Genomic DNA, 25,029 nt, shown 5'->3' on the forward strand with positions numbered 1-25,029 from the left:
AGAGCTATCTTTTTGCATTTTCTGAGAGTTGAAGGATGAAAACCACTGCAGAGACACACGTCTCTGACCATTGTAAGGAGGGAGGGGTCATTACGTTTGTATCATTTAAGTTTTGACAATAGGATGTTGTGATTTACAGTATTAAATCTAATAATTGAATAGCAGTACATTTTACATAAAATTGGTTGTTCATAAAAGCTAATTTTAATATGACGTTCTTTAAACGCTTCAAGTACACACCCGTGGTAAAATGCGAATATAGTTCATATGTCAGCTGATCGACAACGCCATTTGTTTGGACTGTTCCAATCCCTAATCATTCCCATCATGGCGTTGCATGCTTTTTATAATGGGGATCAGACGGTGTAATTGACGTCATTAAACGATGACCTAAGAATATTTATAAACATTCTACGGGAAAATGAACAAATGTGAAACTGACATTCGTCAAAACATGAAAAGATAAACAAACGATGATAAGAATTTGTTGAAACTCAATTTTTCTTAAATAAAATTAAAATAACCATTTAACTTCATCCAAAACTGTCTTAGAATGTGATTGTAAATCGTGTAAGCGTGTCACTAATTCATGCATCTTCGTCTTATAGGGGGCCTTGGTGGCCGAGTGGTCCAAGACGTCAAATTACTTTATCACTAGCCTGTCAACAGGACTGGTCTACACTGAGGTTGTTAGTTCGAATTCCGCACGTGGCAGGTGCGCTCGACTCTAATCTTAATTGACAAGGATTGTTAGTTTTCCTACCAAAGGTCGGTGGTTCTCTCCGGGCACTCCGGCTTCCTCCACCAATAATAACTGACCACAAGGAAATAGCATATTCGTGTTGAAAGTGGCGCTAAACACCAATCAATCAATCAATAAAATTAAATCCTCGTCTTATACGTCAATATTATAGTGTGTTCAATTAGAAGTGGGACATTTAAAGACGTATCGTATCCGTATCTGATACGTTGACGTATCTGAACGTATCTATGGGTTACTGTTTGAATGATCATTTACGTGTTTAAATAGTACATGTATATGTGTTTTTTCTATGTTAGATATCTTTCGGTCATTAATACACTCTTTTTATGACATGATAGTTTTTAATTTATGAATAATCGTATATATCTAAACAAAAGATATTTAAACCGTCATCATTTTCAGGCGTAAATTTTAATAATAATGCAAATGTAGTTAATGATCGAGTCAAAATCGTGGTAGAGATTTCTAGAATAGGGAAAAGCGGGGAAATATAAGGAAAGGGTGATGCAGATTTTTTCGGTCTCTTTCAGTTTAAATATTTGGGAAAAAAAGTATTGCCTGCCAAATTTACAAATTTATTATTATTGGTATAAGTAATAAATCCGACACAATCCTCATTTACAAGCAATAAAGTATGTGTATAAATATTGTTCACGTACGGTTTATAACCGCTTCTGTAGTCCTGTGTAGTACGAAATGTATAAGATGGAATAATAGCAAAACAGCGAAGATAACGAATAAAAGAGATCTGTCATTTCGTACATATACCAATAGGAAATTGATTCAAAGAAATATTATCTATGTTTTATTGTATTTTATAGAAAATAGTGATTTTGTAGCAAATAAAGCAAAGATTTTTGCAGAAAACCTACAGACTTCAATACAGAGATTTTCGTTATAAAATTATAAACGTAGATTACTTACTTGTTTGTCCATGATGTGCTAGCGTTTGTTTTAAACAAAAAATCATAAACAACCTTTATATTCCAAAACTCATCGTGCTGAGTCACTAAAGTCGAGCGCACCCTACAGGAGGTGTACTTGAATTGGTCCATATTTTTATTTGTTTTAACCAATATCTTTATTGATAAACTTGTTTAAAGAAAACCATTGCTAGCACGACATGTAATAATCCTCTATATAACACGCACCGAATTGTCAAATATAAGAGCCTGAGGACAAGGTGAAAGGCTGTGGATTTCTATAAAATGTCCATATGTTTAGCATTGAAACAACAAAAGGGTACACAATCCTTAACTTTATTTATTTTGTAATTGAACTTCACGCCTGGGTAGTTCTAATGATTCAAATATCGAGTGCTAAAATTTATACAAGTATACAGATTGACACGAAAATCACGTGATTTTTAAATGTGTGTAAATGTTAGCTTCTGGTGTCGTCCATGTAATGTTTTTATAATTGTATTATAGGTACTGCAAATATATATCGTAGATACATCACTTTAAGGGCAATAAATGTGATTAAGACAGAATTTTGAAATACAAGAAGCAAGTATGTAAACATAATACATGCAGATACTTCAACGTATCAGATACGGATACGATACGTCTTTAAGTGTCCCACTTCTACTACAGGAACAGCAAATATTTCCCTTCACCTAGAGCGCCTCGATCCAAAAGAATTGTCGTCTTTATGATCCTATTAGAACAGAAATACTTCATGGGGGGCTTGCATTTATATTGATTTTACCACGGGTTTGTCCTTTATACCTATATGTTACCCCTCGCTATCGCGTTATGTAAAATATTTAGCATAAAGGGCCAACTGTGGTAAAATTAATATAAATTCAAGCCCCATGAATTATTTCTTAAATATAGTTGTCAAAGACAGTCTTCTCAAATAACTTATTGAACACAGAAGGTAAAATTGAAATTGGGTGAAAATTGTTTGGATCTGTTTTATGAGGGGGTAACGCGGGGGCGTGCTCATTTCCCAAATACCGCTTTTTGCAATTTTTCCCCCACTTCCTACTTTTCCCAAATCGCACTTTATACCCTCTATATTACATATACAAACTTTTTAAAACCTTATATCCCACATCACAAAAGCGAGTCAAGCCTGTACTAGGCGAGTGACATTTTTCAAAAAGACAATTAGTTATCGACCTTAATGAACCCACCTAACATACGGCTATATTATATATCATTCGAACGCTTATCTGTACCGTTCTGTTTTGCCCGGTCGTCAATACTTTGTACGGTGCATTTTTTGTTAAATCAAGGTCAAAGGTCAATAATGGACATTCGGCCAAATTTCACAAGAATTAAACAAAATGCCCTTTGCTGTTTCTTGTATGCTATTTTTTCTAAAACTCATGTGGACATAATAGAACAGAATGCCATAATTTCAAATCAAGTGCACATTAAAATATTAATTGCGCAATATTTGCAGAAAAATGAAATCTTAAAAAATACTTCAAAAAAGCTAAAATTTCTTCAGGTATCAATATTTGTATGTCAAAAATAAAATTAATTTATTGTTAATAGGTGAAGGGATTTTTTTTTTCGTCATTTTAAAATGCAATCAATATCATATTGGTTAGGAATCAGCTTTTGAAGGAGCTCTTGGGATTATATTGGTGTCTCGGGTTGATACGGATGTGATATTGAAAAAGCCATATCATATGCACTTTATTATATATACCTCAAGTAGATGTTTTATGTGACATGACGTTATACAGATTAGGGGTTTGATAAAGCCTTTGCCATTGTGATTGATATCGATGCCGTTTCTATGATGCATACAGATTAAATGTGTGATAAAGCCTTTGCAACCGTGACTGATGTCGATATCATCACGGATGGCTGATACAGCACGATTGCCGTTGACCATATTACACATACAATTTATCTGTATTTACTACCAGAGACATATAATACAATATTATTATATATTGTATTATATGTCTCTGTTACTACTAAGTATATAATAAAAAAAATTATTCATATTCATTTTGCGGAATAATTCCATCATGTTTCCGATATTGGTTTTACCAAGGAAGATAACTCATGAAGAAAAACATTGTCAACATGCCATGGCCAGTTTAAATATAAAAAGAACTTTCTGTTCTTTATTTTCAAGAACTAAACAATGTCAAGAGAAATCACTCAAGTGCCTGTCCTCAGCGCCAAGGTATGATCTATGCCTAAAAAATTCAGTTTCGCCTGTAATTATTAATTTGCAAGTGTAACCGGGTAACCTTCTACATATTCACTAATTCAGCTGTTCAGACATCTCCGCTCACTGTAGTGTAGTCCAAATAATCATAACATTTGTTGATGTTATTTGTCAATTTTGATTTTTATAAAGATCCCTTATTGCTGCAAGAATATGGGATCTCCTGTAGTTGGTGATCGCAATACTGGTATACCAGTATTGTCCACAATACTGGTATAAAAATTTTGTACCAGTATTGTAACTTTTTTTTTAAAAACAGCAATACTGGTACATTACTGATATACCAGTATTGCAGTTGTATTGTTCACTATACTTTAAGGTGTATAATGAAAAATGAATTTTAAGCAAAATTAGATATATTGAAGATCAAAGGGAGATTAAATGAACTCAAAAAGATTATAGAGGATAATTGTGAAATCAATTAACAACCAGTTAAATATAATTACTATATATACTTGTACAAATAAACAAAAGATTATTGCAATTAACTCATCTTATTCGAACAATTTTTAATTATATAAATAATTGCTAATAATTCATATTTCTATATTTTATTTAATTCAATTTAGATAAAATAAAATAAAAGCTTTATTATCTGAGTTATTATTTAATAAATTCAAGCGAATTATTACACTATAACACTGTAAATTCAGCATTTACATGTATGCAATCGTATATTTTTTACAGATATTTTAATACATGTATACTAAGATTCTAAGCATTTGTTTGTCTTTATTTTCTTATCAATCTTTCACAATAAACATGATAAAAAATATCAATATCCATTAAACATAAAATATGCTTAATAGGGGAACCTGATTATAACCAAATTAACTAGTTTGTCTACATGAATGTTAAGGGTACGTTAAAGCAGTTGATTCAGAACCATGGGCAATACAATTTGTAGCAGATATATCTACTGGTACAAATGCTCAAATACTAATACTAGACAAGCACTCCTACAGTAAGAGAGCCGTACAGGTGCTATCTAAACAAGCTTGTAATCTAGTAACCGTAAGAGAAAGTCCACAGACTGAATACATAAATATCAATATAGGAAGTGGGGGTTGCAGAAATGCCATCTGAAGAAAAAATAAACAATATTAATGCTGATGATACAGAAGCTATAACAGTATTAATGTCAATATAAAATTCACTAAAATATACTATTGAGACTTGGAAAGAGAGAGCTGGAAGAAAACATAAAAGAAAGTAAAGAGTTTGTTAAAATGCTGAGACAGTATGGTTCCCTTAAGAAAAAAACATCAGAAGATTAAAAACTTTCTTTGATTACAATCACAGTGTACCATCAATGGCATCATCAATTAAAAATACAATTCAATCATTCCATATAAAATTGTCATGTCATATGTTAATATCATTATGCATATATATGTGACACCTTTAATAAAAGATTAATTACCTATATGTATTGTTTATTCTAAAAAAACACAATACTGGTACAATACTGGAATACAATACTGGTACAAAATTTTTATACCAGTATTGTGCACAATACTGGTATACCAGTATTGCGATCACCAACTACAGGAGATCCAGAATATGTCATTTGAAGCTATTAAAACAGCCTTCCAAGATGTAATAATTGGGGACTACCAACATGACCAACACAGTGTAGACTAGTGTAGCTGCAAAACAGTAATTCTGGTTAAATAAATATAATCTGACAGTTGCCTTGACACAGTTATTTCGTAGTACATTTCTTTAAGACAATAAATTCAAATTAAACAAAATTGAAGCTGCTCTATCTCATAAAGATTTTTACAGTGAAGTGTACAAATAACAAAATTATACAAATTTTTAAAGTCTACCAGCTCTAACTCAAAATATAGACAATTGTATGTTAAAGGGGTCAATAATTCAGTTTGACAGCATCAGGCATACTATTTTTTTACCTTTTTTAACTGGACCAAATCACTACATAAAAAGTTATCACCCAAATTTTTGAAACAATGTAATTTCATCCCCCTAATTAATATTTCATGAGTAAAATAGAAATAAATAAATTTGGAAAGTGTATGAAAAAAATTTGCAAGTTATACACTGTCCACACTAGCATGACTAGGGACTATATTTGTAGACAACGAAAACCAAAGGACAATAACTGTGTCCTTTGGACCAGTCCAATAATCCGCAAGTCCTATAACATGTATAATATGACAACCTGTTGGTCCGACAGTCCTGTAACTGTTAAATCTGACAGTTTGATAGTTGAATGCACAGTCACTTGTCTTTGAAAAAAATATACTTCTAGACAGGTACATGTAGATACATAATGTGTGTGTATGGATACATTTTTTTCACACAGACAAGAATTGAGTGCCTTGTTTGAAGCACATATACTGCTCAAAATTGTGACTTGTTTGTCTTATTTTTGTCTCTGTACACATGAATATTGCTCCATGCTATTGGTGGGGCGGGCCATATGCATGTTCATTTGTAACAGGAGTGTGAATTTCTCCTGACTTCATAGTCTTCCAGTTTTCTACCAAGTTCTGGGATATTGGGCAAACCATACATACATGCACATGACATAAATTTATAAGATGTTTATTTAGAAGACATATGATTGAACACAAGTTTACATACAATAAACATGATAAATATATGAATATGATGGCGGCTAGTCTACATGTACATGTTGTCTTGATAAATGTTCCATATCCATGATATCTGAAGGCCAAAGTATGAGCCCTGCTCATTTCAAATCCTAAGCGGTAGACTGCCCTGATCCTGGGGGATGTCATCATATTTACAGTTTCTATGGACAACGAGCCCTTCCAGGCACATGCAAGAAACAGAAAGTAACCTGACCAGAATATTTACGTAACCTACGAATTAATTTACGAAATAGTTACCAAGCTATAAATGAGCAGTGTCGGATAGAAATCGACCTTATGCAAATGAATATGAAAACATCTAGCTGTTTACCTATTTTGGGTTAAAAAAAATCTCTATGCAAAGTCTATATATGTAATTAATATATATATATATATATAACTGTTTGAAAATTGAGTTGATATAAGAACCCTACAAAAACAAACCAAAATTCATCGTTTATTTTGTATTTGAATGTTCCAAAATCAATTAAAGTCTTATACATGTACATGTACATGTATACGTGCACTTGCATAATGTCGATTTGTATCTGACGCAGCTCAAATGATACTCACTTTAACCAATTTCTTCAAATGAATAGTATAAACAAGTAAACAAAGTGACCAACCCTGCGACTAAAGTGGGCCTTAGAAATTTTGAACTTTCCCATGTAATCCTGGTAATCATAATGATATTTTATCATGTTTATTAGGTGATTGACTCAAATTTCTTTTGCAGAAAGTTAAATTTAGCTCAGTCACAATGTACTGAAATAGAATAGGTGGAAACCAGATGGGGATCCAGGATTTTGAAAAAGGGGGGGGCCGTGGGTGCCCAAACTTTAGACACAATTTGTAAATGAACTGATAAAAAGTCTGGATTAAATATCTTTAAATCTTTGTCTTAAATGTGAAAAAAATATCGATCATCAAATTGACTCATTCCATTTGAAAGAATTAAGTTGCTACATATATTCCTATTTTGGCATTGCACATCAACATGATCAAAAAGATATTAAATGTTGGTAAACTTTTTTTTGGGTGCCAAAAATTTGCTTTCAGTAACTACAAGCATTGATTTTATGAATATTCATTTTATGGATGCATCTTTTGTGTTGAGGTGTTTCCATGGTTCATCAGAGACAATCGGTCCTGCAGTACCAGTGCCCTTTTAAAACAATGCGCAAGAATATATTTTTTTCTTCATTTTTCCTCTGACAACAAAAAGTCGTGACATTGGGAGGATTTGAATCCAAGAAAACTGATTTAGACTGTTGCATGTAAAGCTTGTCTGTTTAAAGTCAAACCGTTTGAATTTAGCGGCGCTAGGTAAACTCAATTTGCAACAGTAAAATCTACGTTTCACGAAGGCCAAGCTTAAATACAATACAGTTATCTCTTTATTTAATGGTAGGTATGAACATTTAGGGTACAAATGTACATAGATTTTTGCCCCTTAACTTTATCCAATTATGACTGATACGCCTAAACATTTAGTTTTCATCTTTTCTTTTAGTGTTGTGGAAGTGGGAAAACCATGTGAGAAACAAAGTGCAGACAAAAGTTACAGCACAGGGCAGGTAAGAGATACTTTTAATCAGCATAGGATGCAGTGCCAAGGGGAAATAAAGCATAGGATGCAGTGTCAATGAGAGATCATGCATATGATGTAGTGTCAAGGGGAGACAATGCATAGGATGCAGTGTCAAGGGGAGATCATGCATTGCATGCAGTGTCAAGGGGAGATCATGCATTGCATGCAGTGTCAAGGGGAGATCATGCATTGCATGCAGTGTCAAGGGGAGATCATGCAAATGGTGCAGTGTCAAGGGTGAGATAATGCATTGCATGCAGTACTATTGTCAAGGGGAGATAATAAATAGAACAAAAAATGAAATTGTAGTTTAATAATAATGTAGTTTTTAAAATTGTTGATTTGAACAGGTTTAATATACTTGTTATTAACTTTATGTCTGTTCCCAGGTCAACAACTACTTAATTCTGTGTTGAGTTTCAGTTGCAAGACTTAGGGCTGTTCAGAATTTAAATGCATGGAACATGAAACAGCCCTTAGGGGTTTAGTTGTCCACATATGCAGTTTCAATAATCATTACACATGTTACAGTTTATGATAATGTCAGTTAAAGGTAAACCACTTATCATAAGTATGGTAAAAAGATAATTTCCATGGAAATTATTAGGCCCTGCCTCTTGGCCATGGTCTATTGACAATAATTTTCAACATTTTCATTATATTATTCAAATTACATAAATTTGAGACATATATCTCCTTTTCAACAGTCAAGGTTATATATCTCTGCAATTCTTACAGTCTGAAAGAATCCTTCTGATGTCCATTACAGTATTTGATTTCATGATTTTGCTAATGTTTGCATTCAACCTTATTGAAAATTTGTAATTTGTTGAACATTTAAATTGATGGTTCACCTGTACCTTTGAAATCCACAAAGATTAGTATCCAACAAATAATAATGAATCCACTGTATATCTTTTTATTTCAGACATTTCTCCACCAATTGTTTGATTATAGAGGAGTTATTTTGTACCCATGGGTTGCAAATGTTTACGAAATGGATCCAGAGAAAAAATTTGCTAGCAAGTTTGTACATATACAGAAGCAGTCATTTTTTTGTAGATTTATAACTAAGACCGTACAAGGCTTAACCTATTTTCTGTCAAGTTTTCAGCCCTGGTTATTTTCTCTGTTGAAAAGCTGTTAATAGATATTAAGTGCACAGTCAGAGAGACTTTAAAATTGCTAAAGGACCCATAAGAATATTTCTCTTTCTAACATCATGCAATTTATACCTTGTCACAATGTCTGTCATTCAATATTTGGCAAAGAAATAATTTCATGCAACATGTGCAAAGTCTACTCCCTTGATTTAAAAAAAAAAATCTTTGTCATGTTGGATATAAAAATTAAAATTATGAATCTTAAGGATGTACTTAGGTGAGGATTAGGAATTTGTGTCAGGACTCTTCGGTTTTTTCCTATGATACAGGGTAAAATATTTTGCCCCATAACACCCATTTTTCTTTTCTTTTCAATACCTCATAAAAGGTCATTTACCCAAATTTAAGCAGATTCTAGATTTCTTTTCTTTCGATTTGAGACCCAAATAATACCAATGCAAATACAAGGTAAAAGTCAGAGTTAGCCTTTTTCTGCCATTTTTTTAAACTCAAATATCTCAAAAAGGAGCTCCATAAACTATTAATATGTTTAGCTTATTTTGTTCCTTAACTAATGCTCTTTTGGCTTATAGTATCAATTTTTTACTTCTAGATTTTTTTTAATTTCACCTAAGTACATCCTTAAATACATATCAACAATTTATCAACAAAAAAACAATTTTTGTTTTACTTTTTATATTGTATATATTATAGTATGATTTTGATAATTTTTACTAATTAAAATTTTTTAGGAAGAAAGAAATTTTTTATCAAGCTTTGATAGATGATCGAGATCTTGAGTTTGCTGTAAGTATAATGGGTAATGATAGATTTGTTTTAGATTGATTTTACGAAATGTATTTGGCAAGTGCTGATACATGAGATGAGCTGGCGGGAGATAATTTTCTAGGGGGAATTGAAGTTATTGGGTAGTTGTCCACCCTTGAATTGTCTATATAGGAATGTTAAGTACCATCAAGTATTTCATTTTGTATTTTGTTGTATTTCTTAATGTCCTTTTCATGTATAAATAAACTGTACAAAAATAGCACTTCTTTTAAAAATTGTTACAATCTTTATATTTTTTTTTAGTATATATATATATATCATATAAACAAGTCTAAATTGAAAACAACGTTTAAACCTATGATTGCGTTGGATAAAAACCGCAATTTTTATATGTGTGCATGCAAAATAAATTTCTTGGTAGAGGGGTCTAAATACAGCACAAACAACATTTTCCAAAAGACCAAAAAAGTGAAAAAGTATATTTTAACAAAACGCATTTGACTAACAGGTCGAACAACAAATGCTCTTAAACCCTGCTGACTGATATCATGTATATATATATATATATAAAAAGTGATTTAGAAAATTAAAGTTACAGACCTGCCAACTTTTGAAAATCTCCATGGGGGATTTAGTGCACGACCAGATTTTTAAGGGTCAACATTTTTGCGGCGTTTCTGTATGCACTGTTTTATACTCTTGAAGTAGTCTCATATCTCACTTCTTTTTTTTCTTTTGGTAAACTGATGATGAGTTATTAGCCTTGTTTTCTTTTATTTGCATGATTCTTGTACTTATTAATTGGCAAAGTAACTTCAGAATAGAGAAAAATGGCCTAAAAAAATAAGTGATACAAATTGAAGACCCTCCTCTCCCCCTCCAAAGACCTTTTTTTATCTTTGCACCATGCCTCAAAAGACCTACAACCTAAATGTCCTAAAGTTAGAAGGATGGAAACAGATCTTAGTTAGTTTGTGAGAAAAGGGATAAAATTTGAGTTATCTTTCTTGGTATTCAAAGGTGCTCTACCAGCGGAGGCTTAAACACAGTAGAAGTGAATACAATATGCCATCGATTTTAAATCAGAAACTGACAGAAACACGTCTGATTTCAAAAATTTTCACGGATTTCAAGATAAACGGTGTTTCATAATGAGTTCATTACAGTTTTCGTCTTTCAGTTAACTACGTTTTTGTCATGATACTACGGTAAACATTGCAAATTGTGATCGTATGATAAAATTGATTAAAATTGAAATGCCCACTGACTGATTCTATTTATCAAATTAATTAATTTTGAGAATCATTATGACCCAATGGATAAGCAGATTACCTGTAACAACAAATTCTGACACCTGTTGTGACCGTTGATTTGTTGGGGTCATAAAATTGTCATAAATATGTCGCCAGGTAAAAATATAGATTTATAAAGATTGGTCGGAAAAACTTCAAAATCAGTAAACAACAATTTTTTCAGGTAGATTTTGTGAAAATCGGAATTTTGACTTGTTTTGCGGGATTTGGGTTGAGGCATGAAAGTCTGTATGATACCGCCAAAATCGGGATAGTTGGCAGGTCTGAAGTTATTGAGTCTAGTTTGATCAATTGTTTTGAAGTTGTGGTAAAAATAATCATACATGTATATGTAGATATTTAAAAAAAATAGAACTGTGTAAGTGAGCAAGACTAGTATACATGGGTAACAGCTGTTTAATATATGCTTCTTTTATCAGTAGTTTTTGTTTTATTGCTGCAACAGTCAAGATAAAGAACAGCAATGAAAGTCTTGTCTCTTCGATATATCTTGTTATCTGGTATTTCGTTGGGTTTCTGCCAATCACTCTTTTTTTCCATAAATATATTTCTGCATCTTTTCTAAATTCAGATTCATTTAAGAATTGAATGCTTCTTTTTATAATTTTATTGGGTTGTAAAAGCGTTGATCATGCGCACATTTTTAATATGAAGCGCTGAAGTTTTGAAGCGCTTCATACTAAAAATATGTGCATGATCAATGCTTTTACAACCCTATAAAATCATAAAAAGAAGCTTAAGATACTTATAATTTAATTTTATGCTACAACCATGAAATTTAGTATTACATCAAGTTTTTTTTATTGTTTCTCAGTGCATTTTTTAACTTTGACATGGATAGCATGTACAGTCATAGCTTATACGAAAATAAAATATGATATTGGATTGCAGGCCATTGTTATCAGCCAATCAAAATTTAGGATTCTTATGAAACATACATGCAATGCAATTATTTTAATTTGAGAGAAAAACTAAAGAAAGTCCAATATCTAATTACTGTGAAAGTACTTTTATTTGTGAGGTACCGATCTTCTTGGTTTTGGTGGATGGCTGAATCCATGAATTAAGTGTCCAACAAAATATAACATCTGTTATCCAATTCCAAAGATAGAAAGATCCCTGTGTAGGTTTGAATACATTGAACTGGCATGTAATCTAGAGAATACATCGAATATCAGTCAAAGTACTACGAACTAAATGTACAACTTCAAACTGGATTTTACCCATTTAATCTTTAAAAATCCTAAACTGTACGAGTTTTAATTGAAATACAAAACAAATTACATTTGTAGCATTTTCTTATGTAACTGTTTTTTTAAGTGACATGTTTATGGTTTAATTAACACCTTTGATGATAGTTATTCTGTTGAGCATTTGATTTTGGGTTAATTAATGTCTTAACTTCTGATTACATATGTGCAAGAATTAAAATGTTTACTTTGCAATTTCCTTCAATGAAGACAATTTGTAAACATAGATGAATCAGCTTAATTCCTTAAAACAATTCTTTTATTAAAAATTTTATGAAATATTGTTAGTAAATGAAAGAAATACAAGTGAGTGAAAATGAACACCTTTTTTTGCAATATCCAATAAATCATTATAAAACAACATATGACTAATTTCACAAATATTCATTCAAATTCTTCACTCAATTTTTAAAGGAGTAGGCCCAGTAAGACCCCTTTTTGGCCCCAAAATATAGCAGTTTTACAAAATTGTTAAAATGTAATTTTTTAGCTATTTATTGGAAAGAAGAATACTTCTGTTACATAAATATGGGCTGTTTTTGACCATACAATGCACATGTATCCGGTACTATCATCATTAAGTCATGCTAAATTACTGAAATCTTCGAAATTTTAGCATTTTGGTTAATTTTTAGATGGTTTCCGTCTGAAATGGAAGTGGCCGCATTTTTGTTCATTCTTAATATTTAAATGTAAGTTGTATTTGATGATAATACATAACATATATAAAGGTTGAGGATGAACACGGATGCGGCCACTTTCATTTTTGACAAAACCATCTGAAAAGTGACACATTATGGCATATTTGATAGATTTTTCATATTTTAGCTTGAATTTGAGCGTCTTTAATGACTAAATCAGTTCAAACCTTTCACATAAACTAATTGAATCGACTGAAGTAGACACTTAAGTGTTTAAAAAGTGTCCAAAATCTTTCATCAGATGAACCTGAATTTTGAGGCCAAAATCGGCCCTTACCGGACCTACTCCTTTTCAAAAAATTTAAGAACCCATAAACATGTAACTTTTGCTCAAACCTCAAAAATTGATACCCACGAATAAAAGTACTTTTACAGTAATACTAACATATGAAACATTCATCACTTATCAGTTATGTCAGATTATGTTAAAATTTTAAATTGTATATGTCCAGAAAGGTGTTATTAGGCTCTTTAATAAATGTTCAATGACGATAGAATTGTATATGTCCAGAAAGGTGTTATTAGGCTCTTTCATGAATGTTCAATGACGATAGAACAGTTTGGGTCTATATACTATGGCCCTGAAAACCTTCAACAACATTGCAGCAATTAAGGATGTTCGCTCCTCTTGTTTTTGAATTTTTGTCAGATATTCAGAATCCTCTGGTTTTATCCATGTAGTGTCATTAATAATTTTGCCCACTAACCCCTACTTTTCTTTCCATAATTTGATTACATACAGTTTAAAATGTCATCTTTTGAAAATCTTATAAAATCCTTGTTATTTTTGCATCGTTTTTGAAAGAAGAAAAGGTGCCAATGTTAAATGTATGAAAAATCTAGAGAGAATCGTTTCCAGCCAAATTTTTAATGGCTTATATCTCAATAACAAGCACACGGACCCTTCATTTTTTTCTGCTTTTTTAGTTTCTTTATTTTTATACTATCAATTTATGACAGACTTTTAAAAAGTCTGTTATTTTGAAACAGAGCGAACATCCTTAACCTTCTTTCCCACTTTCTTTTTTCAGGATTATTCATTATACATTGTAAAGGAGCATTTAATTTTCAGAAAATTTGTAATTGATTACCTACGCCAAAATGCAGAGTACAATTTCCAACAAATTTTTATATCTGGTTACCAAAAAGTAAGATGACAAGTAAAACAAATGTGCAACGACCACTTATTAATAAACTTTAATTTTCAGGAGGTCATCAGGTATCAAGTGTTTCATATCAAATCCTTAACATTGTGCTTTTTAGCCAAATTTCAATATCTGTTTCAAAACTATGAAAATCTATTTTTTGCAGAGAAAATGGTTGAAAGAAGAAAAAGTGACCTATTTACCAAGCAACAACACAAAAGGCCTGACAGCTATACAAGGTAATCTAGTTGGTTTTTTTTTCTTTTTAGCCATTGTATCACACAGTTTTCTTTGACTTTATCATCTTTACATGTATATGGTTTTTTAAATATCCCATTGTTATTTTTTCCCACATTTTACAATAGATTGTACCCTTATGATTTCCACATTCAGTTAAAAATATTAGATAAAACAAAACTTATCAGGTAATCAGGAGCCATAACATACATATGTTGACCTATTATAGAGGGCATTATGTTTTCCAGTCTGTGCCTCTGTCTGTCCGTTAATCTATCCATCTGTTTGTTTATCCCACCTTAGGTCAAACTTTTGAGTTCAGGTATAGTTAACCATGAAGTTTTAGTCATATTAACTTGAAACCTAGTACACATTTTCATTGTCAGGTGAACTTTTGAAATCATATGCCAAATTATTTGTGACTCCAATTTCAAGGTAAACTTTAACATGGACGTATGACAGTGCAAGAGAGTCATGGTGTCCCCTGGATACATCTTCTCGTATATACACTAAAACCTGTATAAAAAGGTCCCTTACGAGACTAAGGAAAAAACACCTTATAAGAGAAGTGAGCTTTGAATTATTGTTTAAAATGCATAGGTATTACTACAACTGGACAAAAAGAGGTTTAAGGTGGTACATAACACTACAGGGAGATAACTCTGTAAAAATCAGCTGAACGCTTTAATCAGGTTCTATTATTAAGGAAATATAAAGCTTCTCAATGATCAAAATTAGTGTTTGTCAAACTGCTATATACCGGTATCCAATGAAATTTTTCCGATAAAGTGTGTGGTTCAAGTTTTTTGAAATTTTTATATTTTTGTCAAAGGGACAAAGTAAATATTTTGTCAAAATTTTATGAAAATTAAACGAGCCAAATTGTTTTTAGTCAAGGTGTTTGATACCACCTTTATACCTAACAAGACAGGTTTTCCCTTAAACATGGTGACCTTTATACATGGTGACCTTTATACATGGTAACCTTTATACATGGTAACCTTTATACATGTTATAGCAGGTTTAACTGTACATCAAATTTAAGTTTTGGAATTTTTCAAAAGATCAAATAAAACAACATAGATGTAAACAAAAGTTCAAATATATATCAATATCAAGTGATTTGCTGTAAGTGAACACAGACAACCATTATAATTACAGGATTAGATTATGTAGCTCACGATGATATTCTGCCGTACACAGGAGTAGATAACTGTCCAATAGAACATCCCTGTCTTTATCATTTTCTCAAGTATGCGTCTTTCCAAAGTAAGTAATCTTGTTTTGTAATGAATTAGGCTGTTAGTTTTCGTGTTTGAATTGTTTCACATTTTTTTATGTTGGGGCCTTTATAGCCCACTATATGGTATGGGTTTTTCTAATTGTTGAAGGCACTATGGTGACCTATAATTGCTTATATCTACTTATTTGAAATCTGGTGGATAGCTGTTTTATTGGCTATCATACCACATCTCCTTATTTTTATATAAACAAATTATATTACCCTAGGTATATAAAGTATAGAAAACATTGTATATAGGGGATGTGTTTTTTTTGTGATTGTAAAACATTACATTTAATTATTTTAAAATTATGAAAAGTATCTCACTTGTGCATACTGCATAGCTCAGATTCTTTGTCAGAAATTGGCTTTCAGTTTTTATAGTCCCTTTTGGTTTTATCAGCTTTTCATTTTTCTATTTGTCTATACATGCATCTGGTGCCGTAAATTTTGTACTGTTAATGTTGCTACAAAAGGTTCAGGTATCACAAAATGTGAAATAATTCATAAGAGAAAAACCAACAGCCAGTGGCAGATCCGGGGGGGTTCTGGAGGTTGGAACTCCCTTTTTTTTTGGATGATCAATGCATTTGAATGGGGACATATAGTTGGAATCCCCCCCCCCCCCCTTTATCCTGGTTTGGGAACCCCCCTTTTAAAAATGGCTGGATACGCCCCCTGACACCCTAATCCATCTTGAATTTAGGCAGACACCAACAAACCACAACTGCTGGACTACAGACTACTGGCATGGGAAGTCATGTAAAGAATGTGTCCAGACTGTTTATTTTGTGTTAATTAAATAGGTAAAATCAGTATTTTTTAAGTCCAACAGCATGAAGCTGTTTTATAAATTGTTTGTTATGTTAACCATGTTTGTAATACAATAAACTTCTAAATAAAACTATGGAAAGCATGTGCTTTACATCAAACAAAAAAAATATGGAAAGCATGTGCCTTACATCAAACATAAAAACTATGGAAAGCATGTGCCTTACATCAAACAAAAAAACTATGGAAAGCATGTGCCTTACATCAAACAAAAAAACTATGGAAAGCATGTGCCTTACATCAAACAAAAAAACTATGGAAAGCATGTGCCTTACATCAAACAAAAAAAACTATGGAAAGCATGTGCCTTACATCAAACAAAATGCTTCAGAATCTGATGATATTATATAGACTAAGAACAGAGACCTACTTCCTGTTTTCTAGTAATTTTAGTAGGAGTTGGGGTATGTTTGCATGACAACACTAGCAACTTCTTGTAAATCTAGCTAGTTACTCCTACTTTACCTCTATTTAACTAATATTATAACATAGCTTTATTCATTAACAGGTCCACATTACAAAGGACAACCAAACTTGTATAAACACCCATGGTTAAAAGTTTATGATGTGTATAGAGAAATTTCAGAAAATATAAAAGTGACAGTTATACCAGCTTTTATGGGAATAAAAGTAAGCTTTACTTATAAGATTGTGGTGAACATAACCTGTGATCTGATGTTGAACTTGGCATATTATGGTTTACAAAGTTGCTAGCCATGATTTGAGACCCAACAACAAATTTATTTTCAGCTTTTAAGTTTTAACCCCAAAAAATTTGTGATTGAAAGGAGATGTTGGGTATTGGTCATTTAGACAGCAACCCATTGAAAAAAACAGCAAAAAACATCTACAATATGAACACCACTGGGAAGGCTTATACTTTCATAACCCCATAACTATTATTGGTTTTAATTGCAATTTACACATTTTACTACTACCTGAATCAAAACTAGTTGAAAAAATGAGTATAGTTGTTTGCATTGTTGATGATTGATAGATGTTTTACACCACTTTCAGCACTATTGGCTATTTCATGGAGGTCAGTTTTTATTGGAGAAGGAAGTCAGAGTGCCCAGAGAGGACCATGGAAAAACTGACAATCCTAGTCAATTAAGATTGGACTCGACCGCACTTGCCACAAGTGGTTTTCTAACCCACAACCTCAGTGTTGACAGGCTAGTGTTACAGTAGTTGGACTACTTAGACCACTCTGCCACTGAGGCCCCACATTGTTGATGATGTCACCTATAAAGTTCATATAACAGTTATATCAAGTTGTTCTGTGTTTTTGAAGTTTTGACAGAAAGTTAATCATAAAAATGTGATTTTAAGGGCTAAAAACCAGTAACATCCTGGTACATACAAATTTGTAGTGTCCTAATGTTAGTATTTATGTTACATATTAGGTTTTTTACATGATAAAAGTAAGACAACTCTATTGAAAATGTCTGTTAAAACATTTGTCACGTAGGAGTATGTTTTTTTGTATTGTCTTTTCTGTGATAATTGTTACTAAAAATATAGATGGATCATGGATCATATATTGCATGACAGTTCAGTTTATAAAAATTGCAGTTTTGATTTGATGCATAGTAGATGTGACATAATCTTATGCTTTCATTTGAATTTTCGTTTCATGTTTCAATATCTCTTTTTTATTGATTGATTGTTGGTTTTTAATGTCACTTTTAGCACTCTCATCTTTATCATGACTTACACAAGTTATCTATAAGAATTCTGATTAATCAACAGAAGGCAATATTAATCAGCTTGTCCATGTACTGAATGTGTCTGTCCATATTTACAAATTGTTTCTGCTCCCTAACTTTCTAACCCCTTTTAGTTGGGTGATAAAACTTGACACAATTTTCCCCACTACTAGAATGTGTGTAGCATATATACAAGGAAGAAATCCCTAAACTACAGTGAAGGTTATGATCCAAAACTTAATTCAAAATAGTTACCCCCGTGCATATGTACAAAATATTTACCTCTCCCAAACTTTCAAACCTCATTGAAGTTGGGTGATGGAACTTGACATGAGTTTACACCATTACTGAAAGCTGTGTCAGTGAAAAGAAGAAAACCATGCATTGAAAGTGGTGGTCAAAAGCTTAGTTCAACTCCTCCATCCCTGTGCATATATATATACACACATTGTTTCAGCTCTCTAACTTTTAAACCCCTTTGCAGTTTGGCAATGAATAAAAGGTGCGTCTGAGATTGTGTGCCTTCAATGGAAATTAGCTATGTATACATCAATTATCACATCACAATTTAAAATTTAGAATGGAAACGGGGAATGTGTCAAAGAGACAACAACCCCACTAAAGAGCAAAAAACAGCCCAAGGGCACAATGGGTCTTCAACACAGCGAGAAAATCCCACACCCAGAGGTGGGCTTCAGCTGGCCCCTTAAAAAAATGTATACTAGCTCAGCGAAAATGGACGTCACACTAAACTCCAAGAAATATAAATGAACCAACACTAGAAAAACATGCAAGACTAATTATAACAAAGGTCAGAGGTTCCTGACATGGGACAGGTGCAAAAATGCTTGTCTACTCAAGTGGAACCCTCTGTGAAAGCTCCCATTACTATCTGCTAGTTGATGGAGGAAGCTGGAGAACCCAGAGAGAACCTCCAACCTTTGGAGAAAAAATGAGCAATCCTAGTCAATTAAGATACAGTCGATAGCACCTTTGCCATGAACAGGATTCAAATTTACAACCTCAGTGTTGACACACTATTTTCAGGCATCAGGTTTTTCATATTTGTGATGTATTTGTTTGACTTTCTTTATTATGCAAATCATCAGTTGCTTGTATTGAAGAAAATGCTTTCAAATCAATGGTTATGAATCTTATACAGAGAAAAAAAATATTGTAGTATTTTATAGTATTTGTAGAATTATATATTTTTATTTTTCAGGATAATAATTATTGGGTAAGATTTTCTTTTCTTTTACACAATATACCTGGAGTTATGTTTTTACTCTGTTGAAAGAAAAAGAAATGAAGCTAAAAAAGAAACCTTAATTTTTTGTGTATATCAATTTTGGTGGATTGAGGATGTACTTAGGTGAAATTAAAAAAATCTAGAATTTAAAATTGATACTTTAAGTCAGAAGAGCATTAGTTCAGGAACAAAATAAGCTAAAAATATTGATAGGTTATGGAGCTCCTTTTCGAGATATTTACTTTTAAAAAAATGGCGGGGAAAGGCTGACTGACTTTTACCTTATATTTGCATTGGTATTATTTGGGTCTCAAGTCGAAAGAAAAGAAATCTAGAATCTGCTATTTTTTTGGTAAATGACCTTTTATGGGCTATTGAAGTCTGATATGAAAAGAAAAATGGATTTTATGGGGCAAAATATTTTACCCTGTATCTTAGGATAAAAAACCAAGGAGTCCGAACATCTGACAAAAATTCCTAAGCCTGACCTAAGTGCATCCTTAAGGAAAAATTGTTTCACAGTCACAGTAGTTAGTTTATGAACTTGATTTTATGATTTTAACAAAAGTCCGCATACAAACAAATAGGAAATTGTATTTGGTTGAATACTTAAATTAGTGGTCCACCTAAACTCATGAAATCCATGACAATATCTAACTAAAAATAATAAATCCACACCAACAGAATGTATTCAATGGTTTTGATTATTTTAAACCAACTTATATTCAAGACAGATTTATGTAAGGAAATTTCGAGAGTAGCAAAATAATGCAAATATGAATAGTCAAGAATACTTCAAAAATGTTATTCTCTTATATGAATACACAAACAAACAGGATCTACTTTCATCTGAAACACTCAATCCTAGACACATGAAACCCAGGGATGTATAAATACATTTACATATAGTGGGACTGACATGTTATTGAACATCTCATGAATATCATGAATATCATCAAATCACAAATCATACAATCAGATAATTTCTACCTTTATGCATATAGTTGAGGCTCCAAAGGAAAATGTACCAGTAAGCTGTATTTTTCTTCTATTATTGCAATAGTTTCAACAAAATGAATAAACTTTTAAGATTATTCAAAACATAAACATGCATGTCTGCCAGTTTTTTAAAGTCTTGTTTCTTATTTCAGTGGAGGTATACTATACGTTTAGAAAATTTAGGATCAGAAACTGTGCAACTTAGACATAGATCATGGAAAATTTATCCTAAGCCTGGTGCTCCAATTAGAAAGATTGGAAGAGGAGTTGTTGGGGAGGTATGTTAATGAACTGGACCACATATGTGTGCTGGTTCTTGTGGGTAAAAAACATATATACAATTTAAAGTGTATTTATAGATTATTTAAAACCTTAGAATTATAATTGCAGGACGAAACATTAACAACTTTTATGATGTGACTTTGAACAAGTTTATTGGCCTTATAGGATTTTACTAGTTTTATTTGTCCCTTTTGGCACAGACTGATTTTGTAGCTTTATAAAAGCAGATTAAATACAAAATCTTCAGAATGACTCTGGTGGGAAAAGAAGAGACAGTGTGAAAAAGGGAAAATCATTTAGGCAATTACCACAACAGAAAAGGTCATTTGAGGCATACATGCATTTACCAAGCCTTTTTCTTTCTTTAAGCATATTATAAAACCTATCTTCTCATATTTTTATTTCAAAATTCTATCTCATAGATTTTTTTCTTCACAAAAAAGTGTTTTTTCATGAATAATCAATGTAAAATTTGGCAATTTTGTACGACTTGTAGATTGAAAAATTGCATGGTCACTGATACTTTTTATTATTTTTTGGAAAAAAGCATTGTAAAATATACATTTTGGCAAATTTAAGATCATTTTATGTGAGGTAATATATACCCATGATACACCCTATATAAATAAATAGAAGTGTCCAAGCCTTTCAGTCATAATATATTTTGAGCACAATTTTTGTACAATTTTTGTACTCACACTCAGAAATCAACCAATCAAAATACTGGATTTGGTCGAGTACAAATTCTGAGTAAATTTTGATGACTGTAGGCTCAGATATGAATAAAGACATCGACTGATGAGATTCCAGACTCATTGGGATATACGATATACGATATACAATATACGATATATGAACAAGTAACATGATAAAATATTTTTTAAAGCCCTCACTTTTTAACCAATGGACTCAATTATGGATATAATAAAGGTACATACAAAATATACAATAAAAAACAGTACAGAAAAAGTCTTATATTCACATGTCTCATAATAAGTGAACATCCAATATTAAGTTAAAGTTAACGTTGGTTCTCTGTGGCCACTCTGGCTTTCTCTACCAATAAAAAATAAATGCAACAAAATAGCCCAAAATTGTTGAAAGTGGCATTAAACACCAATCAACCAATCAATCAATTAAGTTAATGGCCTGTGTTAGGTTACACCTTTTATCTAATTATCATTTCTGTTCTGTTTTAGGAACCAGTTTTATCACCTGACTTTCCATTCTTTCAATATAGCAGTCATATTTCTTTACAATCTTCTAGTGGATACATGAGGTAGGTATTATAAGTGGTTAGCCTAAATCTTCATTACTGTTTGACAACCTCCATGGTATCATAGTAGGCTGCTTTCCTCGGATTGCATTTAAGGTAGATGGGGTGTCTAAATTATAATCCATAGAATTTTTTAATAATTTGCCAAAATGTAGTTTATATCATGCTTTTAAAAAAAAAGTTAAAAAAAGAATGGGTCACGGGGCTTATTTTCACGCTACAGGTTGTGCAAAATTGACAGATTTTGTATAGATTATGCATGGAAAACCCAATTTTCTGCCATAAAACGAAAACTACACCATAGAATTTTGAGATAATATAAGAGAAGATAGCTCTAATAGTATGCTTTCAGATAAGAAAAAGAAAAAATGGGGTCACGGGACCCGTTTTCTTGCTACATAATAAAATAGGTAAATTCCTAACACATTCTATTGTAAAAGTAACTTTATCTGAATTATCTGCCCTTACATTTGAGTTGCCTCCCCTTATGTGGCAAAGTTGGAAAAAATAGAATCAAACAAAAGTATTCATTTTTTTTGTAAAATACAACCATAAATATGATAAAATATGTCATTTCCTATTTTGAAATGAAAATTCTTACACATGAATTACCTACTACTCTCAAAATTTGCACCTTTTATTAAAGATCTAGACCGATTGTTTTCTGGTATTTCAAAATCCAAGATGGAGGAAGACACCCTATCTACCTTAAGATAAGATAATCTTAATTTCAGACTCTAAAGGTCTGCATGAAACAACATATTCTGTTTAAACAGGATACAATGTTAAAATATTTACAGTATTAATTATAGTTAAAAATTTAGATTTTGATGATTATAGATTGTGCATGCAGCATTAAGAAAAAATGAAGACAATCCTATTATGTCTGTTTGTTTCGTTCACACATTATTGTCAATATAATGGAATTTTACGCGACTGTGAAGTGAGAGGTTTAGCTAGTTATAAAACCAGGTTTAATCCACCATTTTCTGCATAAGGAAATGCCTGTACCAAATAATTCTTGGTTCAAACAGGAAAGCTGATAGTCAGGTTTTATGTTGAAGTCAAGCTGTGTTTGAATTCAGAATGAGCTTGTAGGTGCAATATATAAAGGACAACATTTACTAATAAATTTATTTTATTAGTAAACTTTTTGAAATAACTAAAACATCTGATTCATCTCTCTGACAGTCCTATCATCAAGCAATATCATACAAAATAATTATCAGCGAGTAATTTTACAAAAATTCTTACGATAATAAATACTGTAAATTCAGAAATTATTGTGAGCTTTTAATTATTGCGAATAATGGGAATGAGTGATAATTGCAATAATAAGAATTCACATTCTGATATCTGATACATTTAAGTGTATAAGTTTATATGTCCTGAAATCACAATAATAATTCTCGCATTTTGTCCTTTCTTTAAAAATTGCAATAATAAATGCAAGCAATAAATTCTGAATTTACAGTACTTGTAATTCATGACCATTTCATTATAACTTGTGATAGATTTTAGTCTTAAGATTTTTTGTGAAAAGAGCCACAGTATGAAAGATGTAACAGATAGAGAAATGTGCCATAATAGATTTTATGTTAATATTTGTTATCTGCAAATTCTTGTTTCATTTTTTTTTTTCAGAGGCAACTATGTAATGGAAAAGCAAGATCAAACAACATTTAAATGTAAAATACCAAATTTTTCTTTAGAAAGTACAATAGACATGGACATTAAAAATGACACAATTGACTAATAAAATTACTATTATATAATTATTGTATCGCAATTCTTGGTTTGAATACTAATATTTTGCTGTAAATTTAATATTATTTGAGAAAGGCCATGCTGTAAACATTTTTGATTTCAATTGATATACATAGATTCTTCACATTGGCACCAGTGGATAATCGGATTTATCCAATCTAGATAGATAAACTATTGAAATTTCAACCCGAACTTTAGTATTTGATAATTTAACTATCCGAGATCAGTGGCAAGGCTAAATCTGATAATCCAGTAGTAACTATTTAAAAATCTGTTTCTTTAATGATTATCAAATGAATTTTTATTTTTGATAAGCGAAAATCCCCTTGAGTACCATCTACATGCTGGATTTTTGCGTCATACTAATTGGTATAATGATGCCAATTTCTCTAACACCTGTTATCACAATTCGATTCATCCAGAGAGCTGATAAAGGTTATAACCTTTTAACTTAGCCATTCATCTCCTGAGATCATCGACAATCACACGCTGATTAGATTTTTTTAAACAATGGGTCCAGAGAGGGTAAAATTGCCAAAGAATTGGAGAAATTAAATTTATTTGAAGATTTATGTGATCATATATATATGAGATAGGGGAACTATGTACAAACACCCTGTCTTTTTTGCTGTGTGAAAATTGAAATTGAAAACAAACTATTATTCCTCTTCTACTGCCTACCAAATAGAATTAATGCATTAGAGCTTGGAAAAATGTATGCATTTAAAATAAAAATAAATTTCCATCAAAACATGATGTCATACAAATGAAAAATCTCAAGCTAAAGGTTATTTAGTTCCTTGTACATCTTAAATTTGGAAAATACTTCATTAAAATGGAATTTTAGGGGTAGATGTTGTTTCATTTTTGATTTTGTTGCATCATGCAATCACATATTTATGGATTTCAGCAAGTCGATGTAG

At 31.7% G+C, this 25,029-nt stretch overlaps 1 protein-coding gene across 1 annotated transcript; it reads left to right on the forward strand.

Moving 5' to 3' along the window:
* The first annotated feature begins 3,783 nt into the window (after positions 1-3,783).
* Positions 3,784-24,958, forward strand: LOC127713106 (polymerase delta-interacting protein 2-like). The gene is made up of 11 exons (XM_052219742.1): positions 3,784-3,916; positions 8,096-8,159; positions 9,102-9,199; positions 10,029-10,083; positions 14,641-14,713; positions 15,873-15,980; positions 17,333-17,454; positions 19,756-19,770; positions 20,934-21,059; positions 22,263-22,342; positions 23,984-24,958. The coding sequence occupies exons 1-11, from the start codon at positions 3,819-3,821 to the stop codon at positions 24,093-24,095; spliced, it is 951 nt and encodes a 316-aa protein (XP_052075702.1). The 5' UTR covers positions 3,784-3,818; the 3' UTR covers positions 24,096-24,958.
* The last annotated feature ends 71 nt before the right edge of the window (positions 24,959-25,029 follow it).

The sequence above is a fragment of the Mytilus californianus genome, unplaced genomic scaffold (genome assembly GCF_021869535.1).
Source record: "Mytilus californianus isolate M0D057914Y unplaced genomic scaffold, xbMytCali1.0.p SCAF_8, whole genome shotgun sequence".
Taxonomy (NCBI): Eukaryota; Metazoa; Mollusca; class Bivalvia; order Mytilida; family Mytilidae; genus Mytilus; species Mytilus californianus.

Coding starts and splice junctions, on each gene's coding strand:
- LOC127713106 (XM_052219742.1), top strand. CDS start 3,819: ATGGCCAGTTTAAATATAAAAAGAACTTTCTGTTCTTTATTTTCAAGA. Junction 3,917..8,095: donor TGCCTGTCCTCAGCGCCAAG/GTATGATCTATG, acceptor CTTTTCTTTTAG/TGTTGTGGAAGTGGGAAAAC. Junction 21,060..22,262: donor GAAGAGGAGTTGTTGGGGAG/GTATGTTAATGA, acceptor GTTCTGTTTTAG/GAACCAGTTTTATCACCTGA.